Genomic DNA, 12,874 nt, shown 5'->3' with positions numbered 1-12,874 from the left:
TGCACAGTATTTACACAAAGAAGACTGAATAACTCCGAGCAGTCATGCAGAATCAGGGATTCGTGTGACGAGCGAAAGGAAGGGCAGCACTGTGGCCATTGACAAAAGGGGACAAGCTGAATGGAACTGTCAGCCAACAAAGGGGAGCTTCTGTGCAGGATGTATTTTCATAAAGATTCCTGAACAAAAGAAGGCCTGAATTTAAATCCTGCCTTCGTGCTAAAAGCCATGGTTAGCCTGCTATCCATGCTTTGGCAACACGGTGTCACCACACATGTATTTATTGAAATGCAATGCCCACCCTGACTCAGAAGTTCAGGATGGGGATAGCATTATTTTTTAAAAACCCGATAAACGCTCAGCTGCAATTGGTCATCTCTGCTTTTGACCTTCGCTCCTAAATCTCCCCTGTCCATAACCATCCCCCCCAAATATCTTCACCTTGGTTGTTTCAAGAGGGGCTGTAGCTCAGCAGTAGAAGGAAGCATTTGCAGGAAGAAGGTTCTAAATTCAATCCCCAGAATTTTCAGTTAAAATGGTCAGGGAGGAGTTGATATGAAATATTAGATACCCTGGAGCAGGGGCAGCCAAACTGGCTTAATGCAAGAGTCACATAGAATAAACGTCAGATGTTTGAGAGCCACAACACATGAACGTCAGATGTTTGAGAGCCAAAAGGGAGGGAGGGAGGGAGGGAGGGAGGGAGGGAGGGAGGGAAGGAAGGAAGGAAGGAAGGAAGGAAGGAAGGAAGGAAGGAAGGAAGGAAGGAAGGAAGGAAGGAAGGAAGGAAGGAAGGAAGGAAGGAAGGAAGGAAGGAAGGAAGGAAAGAAGGAAGGAAGGAAGGAAGGAAGGAAGGAAGGAAGGAAGGAAGGAAGGAAGGAAGGAAGGAAGGAAGGAAGGAAGGAAGGAAGGAAAGAAAATAGATTGGGAGAGGGAGATGGGGAAAGAAAGCAACTTTAACTTTAAATGTGTTCTCCAAGCTGGTGGCTGGCTTGACTTGGATGGGTAATTTAAAGAGAGAAATGCCTTCTCCAGGCCAGCCAATGGGGTGGTAGGGGCTTTGAGAGCCACACAATATATGTAAAAGAGCCACATGTGGCTCCTGAGCCACAGTTTGGCCACCCCTGACCTGGAGAGTCACTGCTAGAACAGTGATGCGACTCAGTATAAGGCAGCTTTTTGTGTTCAAAGTCCTCTTACTCCCTGGAATAATTTCACCCTTCCCTCCTTGCTGTCCTCTGTGCCTTCAACCCTAAATACCTTTAACTGTGCCACTTCTAAATCCCTCCTCACAAGCCATCACACACCATACCCTTTTCATCTGAAACTAGGTCAAGCATGTGGAGATGAAATGAATGCCTGGTTTTTACACTCTCAGACCTCCTCAAAGTGAGGGACAGAAATGAAGGTGGCACCACAGAAGGCAGGAGCAAGGCTTTGTTTGTTTGTTTGTTTGTTTGTTTGTTTGTTTGTTTTCTTATTGCCTTGGCTTCCTCAAAATTAATCACAGAAAAAAACTATGAAGTTTTTCTAGAGTTGGGGGCTGGAGATCTCCCAGAATGACAACTGATTTCCAGACTACGTCAATTGCTTATTTATTTTCGAATTTAAAACATTTATTCCACTTGCTCTGCCCATTTTGGAAGGTTGACTGCATGGTATTATACCCTTCCCTCCCTAAACCCCACTCTCCCAGGCTCCATCCTCAAATCTCCAGGTATTTTTGAGCCCAGAGTTGGCAACCCTAAGCTTTTCTCAATTTACAGATTCCAAAGGAGAAGGGAAGGAGTCCTGTGAGATATTTCTCAGTCCAGGATAGGAAGATCGGAGTTAGTTAAACCACTATACTCTGGAATCTCTGACAAGATAAGCACTATGGATGTGAGCTCCCCTTTTGTCTCTGCTCCAGGAAAATCCAGATTTCCAAACCTCCTCATCCACATCTGGCACCATGTTCCCTCCCTATTCCCTCCCACCCACCAATTCCATCCTAATCCCCAGCAGTATTTCATCTTTTAAAAAAAAATGTAGCTAGTAGTTGTACCACTATAACAATATATTGCCCTGACCTGGATAGCCCAGACAAACTCAATCTTATCAGATCTCTGAAGCTAAGCAGGTCAACCCTGCCAAGTACTTGGAAGGAAGACCTCCTTGGGATACTGTTAAATACTGGGTTCGATGCATGAGAGTTCAAACAGGAACATGCTTTATTGGTAACTACACGCTAAGACAAAATGGCGGGGCTGCAACCCCACTTATATGCATGCAAAAAAACCACCCCCCAGATACCAAATCATGGCAGTCCAGTTTCGTGCCAAGACTGCTCACTGGTTACAGCTTAGCGTCCAGATCTCGAGATGTATCAAAGAGTCTCTAGCATTTCCCGCTGCTGCCCAGGTGCATGTGCACAAGCTACCCACTAAACACAAAGTCCAGTACATAACAGATACCAAGAGTAAGAGGCAGAGGCAGGCTGTATCAAGTCACTTCTCTGAATGTCTTCCATGCACCAGTAGGGGTTACCATGACTTCCAAATGTGAATGCATGCACATATAAACAAATACCAAAAAACCCCTATAGTGATATAGCTACTACTTATTTTTTAAAAAGCCAGCAAAAAAGTTTTCTGATAATATTAGAAGGTGGATGGCAGTAACAAGGGTTAGGGAGGAAAAGCCAAGAATAGTCCAGTCCAGAAGGTGCCATTTGTCACAGCCATGAATTCACAATGGGGAATCATCTCCATATGGAAGCAGCCCTGGAGGGGCACGTAAAAGGATGCATCAGCTTCTCCTGTGCTCCTGAGATGATGCCAGAAGGGGCAGTGAAGAAAAGCAGACTTAAAACTCCAAGACTGAGCATTATTGCCTGTTTCAGTTAGCTTGTAGGGAGAGAGAACGCATGAGAAATTACTTACTTGTGTCCGGATTCATGAGCAATAGTAAATGCCAAGCCAAGCCCCGTGTCTTCATTGATGGTACAACTGCGGTATTTGCTACACATTCCACTGATGGGAGCAAAACCTGCCAGGAAGGGATTGAGAACAGGAAAAGTGGCGGAAGAAATGGATGACATTACGTTCTGCTGCACAACTTCACAAAGATTCATCACATATTTTAGCCGGGTGCTTGGGGAAGATTCAGCAGACATTCAATTTTGGCATGTAGAAGAAATCTACAAGGCAAACTCATACGCACACGGCTCTATTGGGCCAGATCCAAGGGGCAAAAATGAATTCTGTCTGCAGCAGCTTACAAAAGTAACACAGGCTCATGTTCTTTGCTGACTCAGCACCAGGCCAGTCAGCTGGGAAAGTGATTTTCAAAAGGGGGCTCCAACTCTCTTCAGAAGGTCAGCCAGAGAGAACTAGAATGCTGCCGGCCAGAGGTAGTTCCAAAATCTTAAACAACAGTACTGGGCTGAAGATTCCCCAAGTCCCGGAAACCATCCAAAATAAGGTTTCCTCAGAAGACTTCTGCTTTTTGGTCCTCTGTTGCGGGATCCAAATTCCATTGAAATATGAGATCGACTTTCTACTTTCTAAACAACTTTTTTTGCCTCCACATTGGGCTGCCTTGGATGCTAGATGGTAACAAGTATGCTATACAGCAGAGACATAAGAACCAGGGCTTTTTTGTAGCAGAAACTCCTTTGCATATTAAGCCACACACCCCTGATGTAGCCAATCCTCCAGGAGCTTACAGGGCTCTTAGTACAGGGCCTACTAAGCTCCAGGAGGACTAGCTACATCAGGGGTGTGTGGCCTAATATGCAAAGGAGTTTCTGCTACAAAAAAAGCCCTGATAAGAACACAAGAAAACAAGAACCTCCTGGATCAGACCCATAGTCCATCCAGTCCAGCACCCTATGTAACAACCCACAAGTGTTTCTTCAGATAGCAGAACATAATGCAAGAGACAACACTTTCCTCCTCACCCTGAAATTGTTTCAACCATCATGAAATTCAGAGGGGGACAGGAAATTCAGAGGATGGCCCTGGTTAGTCTTAAATGCGAGACCACCAAGGAAGACCAGGGCCACTATGAAGAGGCAGGTGATGACAAACCACCTCTATACATCTCCAGCTTTGAAAAACCTAGAGTCACCATAAATCAGCTTTGACAGGTCTTTCCACCACGAGTAGTTAAGGTGCCACTGGACTCTTTCTTTAATTCCAGATGAATTATATGGGTTTGATCCAGCCACTGAATCACAACCAAATCCTGTTTTTACTACAATCTCCAATGAATGATTCCTCTAAGCTGCAGAGTCTTGTGAGCAAAAATTCTGCTTTGTGAGTGACTGCCATTAAAGTTGTGAACTACTGCATAAATTATTGTGCTCTGGGGTCATCCTTCCTGAGCGAAGATAAAAAGGTGTGAGCTAAAGGTTAAAAATCTGTGAGCTAGCTCATGCTAACGCAGCTTAGAGGGAACACTGTCTGCAACCCACCTTGCATTTGTCCATGCACATCCCATGATCCCAGACATAGCTTTTTGTGGGATGGTCAAAAAGGCCACCCCTTTCCTTCCCCCCCAGCAGAAAAACTGGCTGGATTCAACCCATTCTTTACAATACGTGATATGGCTGTCATCATTTTGCTATAGAATATTTCATTTCCATACCTAAAGTGTCACATGGTTCATTCTTCCAGGAGCAGATATCAAAGCCGGTAAGCAAGATAGCATGGTCATGACGCTTCCCGTTTTTTCCAACTAGAGCAGACTGCCACTGGCAAAAGCTGTTTAGGGACTGGTCTGCATGATGGTTGATCAGTAATCCACCCTAAACGATAATTCACAGATAAGAAAAAAAATCTGTGCTCAACAAACAAATACAAGGCAAAAAGGGGGGGGGGGGAATCCTGAATATTTAGAGTAATGGTTTTGTATTATCAAGGGACCCAATCCTGACATCCATGTTTTTCACAGGCTATTTGTGGATATGAGAGAAACGCTGAAAAGGATTCTACACCGAAATTTTGTCCTCTGTGATCCCAGTCTGTTGTTGCTATATAAACATACTTGGGGAGAACCATAAACCCAGCCAAAGGAATGTTCCTCTTAATCTGGTTCTCCTGTTGAAGAAGAGGCAAGTTGCTTTCCAGCTTGCCTATCCCATCTAGGCTGAGGCTATCATACTTGGGTCATATCAAGAGAAGACAAGGCTCACTGGAGAAGACAATAATGCTAGGGAAAGTTGAAGGTAAACACCCAACGTGAGATGGATTGGCTTGATAAAGGAGGTCATGGTGATACAAATGTAACAAACTTCTTGATCATCCAGAATCGCATTTAAACCTGTCCTCACTTTAAGTCCTTCTCAGTTCTTTTCCTCAGTAACACCACGTTCAACTAATGCTTGTTCCCAGAGTCATTACCATTTCAAGCCCCAAATGGAATGTTTCTTTACATAAGAATGTAAGAGTAGCTATGCTGGTTCTGAACAAAGGTCCATCTAGTCCAGCACCCTGTTTCCATCAGTGGCCACTGGGATGTCATAGAGAAGACCACAAGCAGGCCTGTAGACAAAAGCTCTCCCTTGCTGACTGCTACCAAGCATCTGACAGTCCAAAACATTCTGCCCGTGAGGCTGAAGTTCCCATTTAGTTATCATGACTGAAGTCCACAACAGACATATTCTCCATAAATTTGCCCACCATCTTCTTCATAGCAACCTAAGTCAAGGTCCATCACCACCTCTTGTAGCAGTGAGTTCCACCTGTCAACCAAGTTCCTTCACTCAATAGTTCCAGAGACATTGGAAGACAGCAGTAGTAACAGCAATGGGAAATGCAAATTCAAATGAGTGACATCATCATATCATGATGTCTATGTGTAAGACTTGTCATGACTTGCACATTCCCCATTACTTAATTTTCTCTGTATAGCCAAGCTTGCATAATGCTTCCAATGTAAAACATTTTCCCTGACTCAAAATGGTGGAGCACATCACTTACGGGTTCTTGTTCTAAAAGAAGAAGGCTCACAACCACAATGTTGATGTCACTTCCAATTGTACCATCTTTAAAAAGACTAGAGACCTGTGAGGAGGAGAAAACAAATAACAATGGAAAGAAAGAGAACAGTCTGAGGGGAAAAAACAGCAGAAAGCCACAATAGAGTTGCTCTATATGACTGAGAATATCATCAATGTGCATTTATATATTTCTTATCCTCTCTTTTCAACCAACAGGTCCCAAAGTAATAATAAAAATCCAATGCAAGCGAAGATAAAATACAATGCTCCTAAGGGAAAGGATACTCTGTCTTGGTCTACGCATGCATTGGAATGAGACGGTAGAATTTTGAGGAGGAAGAATGGGTTAGAAAAAAGAAGAAAGGGTCAAATTCTCAGGACTCTTGGGTTCATGTAGTCAGTGAATAAATTTAGCCAACTCTTTCCTAAAGACACACCGAAAGCTTAAGTCATGTTCCTCCGCAACATCCATTCTTACCATGTTCATCACTGTTAAGATGTACGTGGTGACATTCTCCTTACTGTGTTTCTCCAACATTTTCCTGTCAGCTACAACCAGAGTCTCCACATTCAAGCTTCCGCCCTTCTGGCTTTTAATGGGGGATCTTTTCAACCTTGTTGAGCTCCCGTATTCATCAGAAAGGATGAATGTGTCCTCTGTGGGTGGCTTAGGTGTGTCTAAAAGGAAACAGAGCCAAGATTTGGAAAATATTCAGAACTTTTTTAATGAGAAGTTTGGTTCAGACTTAAAGTGCTGAGGGACTTGAACCCTGAACGAATTCTACGACATTGCGACGGATGCCAAACACTGATTAAAATGGGCTGTCAGACGCAGAGTTCTTTTAAAGACATTATTAATTAAGTCCTGATTCATCCTTCTTCGGAAAAAAACAAACAAAATAAAGACGTTTAATGCAATAAGTCACTGAGAGGAAAGCAGACATCTTGCAAAAAAAAAAAAATGAGTTTCACATGCTTAGGCGAGAAAGGCTTCGAATTTCTGCCTAATTATTTTCTATCTGCTCATGAAACACACATGCATACTTATCCCCCACACACCCGCCATCCCTGTAACATCTAGGGACCAATTCAACTAGCTATTCTGTGTGTGGCCAAACATTTTTTGTTTTAATTCTGACTGGGTTGCACCTATTTTCTAAGGAGCAGGATGCCCCTAAGTGATTACCGTATAGTTAATACTAGTTTTAAGGTTTTTAAGGTTTTTAGGTTTTTAAATGTTTGATTTAAATGTAACTATCTTATTCCGATTTTATTGTTTTGTTGTTTGTTGTAAGCCGCCCTGAGCCACTCGTGGGAAGGGCGGGATATAAATCCCGGAATAAATAAATAAATAAGCACAAGCACAAAGTGGAACTATGGTAGGCAGGGCTATTTTTATAGCAGGAACTCCTTTGCATATTAGACCATACACCCCTGATGCAGCCAGTCCTCTAAGAACTTACAGTAGGCCCTGTACTAAGAGCCCTGTAAGCTCCTGGAGGATTGGCTACATCAGGGGTGTGTGGCCTAATATGCAAAAGAGTTCCTGCTACAAAAAAGGCCCTGATGTTAGGGCTGTGGCAATGAATTATATTTTTGAGGGTAGATACAAGAAAACTGTTCAGCAGTGGAAGGCTTTAGCTTGCTGAGAAAGTTACTGGTTGCTTGCTGCTATGGTTACCAGTTCTGGGTTGGGAAATGTCTGGTGATTTTGGGGGTGGAGCTTGGGAAGGGTAGGGTTTGGAGAGGGAAGGGACCTCAGTAGGATATGATGCCATAGAGCATCATATCCTACCTCCAAAGCAGCCATTTTCTCCAAGGGAACTGATCATGGTCACTATTGTAATAGGAGATCTCCAAGTGCTACCTGTTGGTTGGCAGCCCAACCTGCTGCCCAAAACGTGAAAACACTATTAGAGTGAAACAGCTACAACATTTGCATTAGAGAAAAGTGGCTCTAGAACCTTTTCCTCTTAAGGCATTATCACCTGAACCATACTAAACAATGTTACCGAAGTACAGTCACTTAACCACTTTCAGTTTGTGTTCTGTAAATATGGTCCACAAGACGGCCCTTTGACTCAATCAATCTAGCTACTTGGGTCCATGCCACAGCAACACTGAGATCAGACTACTGCACGGCACTGTATGTGGATCTGTCCTTGAAGTCAATCCCAAGGCTCCAGTCAGTACAAAATAAGCACTTAAGTTATTATCAGGAGCTAGAATGGGCAAGCATATTACACCCATTCTGTAGTTATCCCACTGGCTGCCCATCACCTACTCGGTTCAATTCAAGATATTGACTATCACACACAAAGTCCTGCATGGCCTTGGATCCTCATATCTCAATGACTGCCTCTCATCCTCTGTTCCACCATGACAATTCATTTATCTGTTCAGGGCCTTCTGCAGGTGCCACCTTGCAAAGATATAGAATTAACAGCGGCCTGTACATGTTTTCTGTGTTGTGGCCCCCAACTTGTGGAACAATCTTCTCCCACCATCCTGTCAAACTATAAACTAGTAAAACGGAGTTGACCAGGAGAGCTTTTCTAGAAAGGTAACAGAGATATATTATAACAGAATAGTTCAGAAAGGTGCTTTATAAAGAGAAATGGACTGTGGATTATCACCAGTACGTATAGGACGTACTAACAGTTTACTCGTATGTCACCCTATTGTCAGTTCTATTGATGTAATACCATTTTTCTTCACTATATCCATACTCTGTATTGTGCTTAATATGTAATGCTCACTTAGGTTTCAGTAAACCTAATCCTAGGTTGTCATTCAATGTCTCCTTATATCAACTGTTTTTACCTACACAGTACTTATTAGATATTTCTTTATATGGACTATTATCAATTTTAACTGTGTGAAATTGAGTCTTGGTGAGAAAGGTAGACTATACATACAGTAAATAAATGAATAAATAAAGAGATGGTCTTATCATTTACAGTTTATGCAAACTACAACATTTGACAGGAAGGGCGGAAATCCATTATGTGGACATTGTAGAAAAGTGGGGCTCCTGGATAAGGATGGGCATGAACTGGAAAAATACAGTTCATGTCCATTTGTGGTTCATGGCCAAACCACAAACCAAACTGGGAGGTTCATTCTTGAACCAAACTGGTTTCTGGTATTTCAAATCCTGGTGGATGGGACTGTAGTCCCTTTAAACTGGGTTTGTAGAAAGCGTGAAAAACAGCTACATTTAAAACGACTGCACAAGTAAGTATGAAAAAGTAGAGCAGCAAGGAGCAGGCTACTCTCTGTCACTCAGCTATTTTTTATGGCTTTATTGGGGAACAGAAAGCAAGGGGTTAAAGGGACGCCTTTTAAACCCTTGCTTTCTACTCTATCCATGGACCACCATGAATAGCTTTAAAAATTTGCAGAGGTTCATGGTGGTAGACTCATCACAAACATTGGTTTGTGAACCACAAATAAGGCAAAAATCATGATGAATTTTGCTTTGTGGTTTGGTTTGTGACCATCCCTACTCCTGAAAGATGTCAATAAGCAATTAAGACATTGCACACATTAAGATATTTCCCCCCAGGAATTTTCATTTTACTGAATTAAACCACAAGGCCTATGACATAATGAGCAAGACTGATGGTAGGCAGCTGTTTTGCTCCTCCCCTTTGTACCTTTATCCAAAAACAACAAAAATCTCCACCATCAAGCTGATATATTAGGTTATTAGCTAGACTCAAAAGAGGTAGTAAAAAGTGACATCTGGATTTTCAGACCTAGCTTCTAGTTTATTTAGGGCTGCCAACTCTGTGTTGGGAAATTCCTGGAAATCTGGGGATAAAAGGTTTGGGAAGGGAAGGAACTCATCAGAGTATAAGGCCACAGAGTCCATTTCTCAAAGCAGCCATTTTTTTTCCTCCAGGAAAACTGATTTCTGCTGTCTTGAAATCAGGGTTTTTTTGAGCAGGATCACACAGAGATGCAGTTCCAGCTGGCTTGGCATCAGGGGTGTGTGCTCTAATATGCAAATGAGTTCCTTTACAAAAACCACTGTGTGAATCTATTGTGGCATCAGGGGTGTGGCCTAATATGCAAATGAGTTCCTGATGGGCTTTTTCTACAAAAAAGAGAGCCCTGCTTGAAATGAATTGTAATCCAGGGAGATCACCAGACCACACCAGGATGTTGGCAACACTAAGTTTATTGAATTACTTCAAATATTTATTTTAAAGTTTGCACCATAAAAGCATCATGGGCTGTGATTCTCTGATGGCAACTTTGCTATGGTTTCAATGGAAAAAGCCACCATGGAGAGAAGATAATTGCATTTCATAGACAAGCCCAGCCTGCTTTGCACACAATTGCAACAGAATCAATGAAGGGAACCTTTCCCATCCAAGCAAGACATCCAGATGGCAGGGAGGGTGATGATCAGATGAGAGAGACTCACCATATGGCCCCACTCACCTGGTATCCAGTCATAAAATCAAGTAGGATCACAACACAGCAGAGGTGACAACTCTGGGTTGGGAAATTCCTGGAGATCTGGGGGAGTGAGCCTGTGGAGGGTGGGGTTTGAGAAGGAAACCTCAACGGGTTATAAGTCCACCTTCCAAAGCAGCCATTTCCTCCAGAGGAACTGATCTCTGTGGTCTAGAGATCATTTGTCATTCTGGGAGCTCACCAGTTCTCACCTGGATGTTGGCAACCCTACAACCCAGGGAAGAGGCTATTGTGACATTGTGGGTTCTATGATGCTTATTTTTAACTCATTGCTTTCCTAGCCACCTACAGAACAATTTCTTCTATGAGCAGGAGAACAACTTTGGATCCATTTCAAAATGTTTAAAGATTGAGATACAGATCCTAAATTTTTCAACATATTTCCCAGATATCACTGTACAGGTAATCAGCAGCACCACACACTGGCAATTAGATAACCCCTGTTCTTTAAAGCAGCAAGGTTCTAAACAACTGGGGTTCAGATAGGGTTGCCAAGTCCAGGTTGGGAAATTCCAGGAGACTTGGGGACAGAGCTTGGGAAGAACAGAGTTGGGGAGGGGACAGAGCTCAGCAAGGATGTGATGCCATAAAGCCAGCCTTTTGAAACTGCCATTTTGTCCAGGGGAGATGATCTCTGTAGAGTAGAGATCAACTGTAATTCTGGGGAAAACACCAGGAGGTTGGCAACCCTGACTTCAGAGTCAGGAAGCGTACATTCACTTATACCAACTGTTAATATTCACTCCCCAAAAAAAGAAAGTAATTTTAACCTGGAAAGCCTTCTCTTCTGCAAGCAAGCCATCTGGCCCCACAAAGCAAATGGATTATTCTCAACATGCAGACTAAAATATTTGTTTAGCTGGGGATCTAAGATCATATGTTCTCCATGAAATATATAGCTCAATCGCATGCAGGGAGCTTTTCTCAGCCACCTTGACCTTGAGATTAGTCTTGTCTTTGCTGCTGTTAAGAAAAGAGTTATTAAGAAGAAACAGCGTTACTCAACCATGACTTGCTAAATATGAGCTGGCTGGCAAGCCCGCTCTGTAATTATGTACCTTGGGATGACCGGCTTTCAAAGGATTGCTGACTAATGCCGATTCCATAAAAGCTACATGTTGAGTTAAATCATTACAAGGAAGCAAGAAGGGAGTAAACTGCGCCCTCTGCTCTAAATGTGGCACAATGCTAATTCCTCCCTTCCATTTTTTTTCCTGTTCCAGGTATGAGTTTAAAAAAGCCTATTTTAAAGAAAATAAAAAAGCAGAGCAAAGTCCTGTTTAAAATCTGATCAAAGAGCTAAATTTTTTTTAAAAAAGGTCTATTTTGAAGAATGCTAACATCAAGAAAGAAAAGACAGAATTCCACATTTGATTGATTGATGGATTGTTTAATTTGTTTATATTCCACCTTTCTCTCCAATCAAAACCCAAAGACCCACACTGTTCTCCTCTCTTCGTTTCTACCCTCACAGCAACAGGTAAGCTAGGCACAAGATCACTCAGCAGGCTTTCCTGACAAAGCAGGGGTTAAAATCCAAAGTTTCCCACATTCTCATCCACCATTCTAACTACTACATCACACCGCACTGGCTTTCCTAAATACTAATACTGCCCTTCCTGGTCAAGTTTTGTATCTCTAAAGTAGGAGGCCAAAATAGGGCTGCCAAGCTTCCGCCGGGGGCAAGGGATTCCCCCAGTTTGGGGGGACCCAACCTGCCAGCACAGAGCAGGCTGCTGGGGGAATCCCCACCCCCAAAGGGCCCTGTTGCCACGTGATGTGCCCTGCATGATGATGTCACCCGGAAGTGATGTCATTGGGCTGGGCATGTCATGCCAGGGATGTTCTAGGATTCACAATGAAACTCTATGGTACCATAGAGTTTTTACTGCAAATCCTAGAGCATCACACCAGGGTCTCACAGGTCACGCTGCTGAGGGAATTCCTAAAGAGCCTTGTTGACACGTGATGTGCCCTGCACGATGATGTCACCCAGAAGTGACGTCATTGTGCTGGGCATGTCATGCCAGGGACGCTCTAAGATTTGCAATAAAACTCTATGGCAGGTATGTCCAACAGGTAGAAAGCGATCTACCAGCAGATCGCGAAGGGGTCAGAGATAGATCACCAGCCCCACTTGGTCTCATGGTTGCTGGACAGGTGTTTGGGTTTTTTTGATGATTGTTTGGTGTGGTGGTATTTGATTATTGGTGCCAGTATGATAAATTATTATTTTTACTTTTAGAACTGCATGTGTGGTTTTGGCATCATCCAGAGGTCTTCAGTTCCTGTTGATACTTTGGGACAGTGACAGTTTTGGACCAGATTCAGCCAGTGTTAACAGCACCCCAGCCACCCCAGTATAATGAAGATGAGTGTTCCAAAGAAGAGCAAAACCTACCA

The 12,874-nt window shown here is 43.0% G+C and overlaps 1 protein-coding gene across 2 annotated transcripts in view; it reads right to left on the bottom strand.

Annotated features, from left to right (window-relative positions):
• ADAMTS18 (ADAM metallopeptidase with thrombospondin type 1 motif 18) overlaps positions 1–12,874 on the bottom strand; it is a 151,564-nt gene that overhangs the window by 81,870 nt on the left and 56,820 nt on the right. For both annotated transcript variants that reach the window (XM_060254040.1, XM_060254041.1), the window contains 4 exons: positions 6,462–6,661; positions 5,964–6,047; positions 4,630–4,789; positions 2,922–3,027 (listed from right to left, as the gene is read on the bottom strand). In XM_060254040.1, the coding sequence (XP_060110023.1) occupies positions 2,922–3,027; positions 4,630–4,789; positions 5,964–6,047; positions 6,462–6,661 (550 nt within the window). The remainder of the gene's footprint in view (positions 1–2,921; positions 3,028–4,629; positions 4,790–5,963; positions 6,048–6,461; positions 6,662–12,874) is intronic.

Source organism: Heteronotia binoei, chromosome 14 (assembly GCF_032191835.1).
Source record: "Heteronotia binoei isolate CCM8104 ecotype False Entrance Well chromosome 14, APGP_CSIRO_Hbin_v1, whole genome shotgun sequence".
Taxonomy (NCBI): domain Eukaryota; kingdom Metazoa; phylum Chordata; class Lepidosauria; order Squamata; family Gekkonidae; genus Heteronotia; species Heteronotia binoei.
Note: the sequence above shows the minus strand (reverse complement) of the source record. Positions and strands in the feature narration are given on the sequence as shown.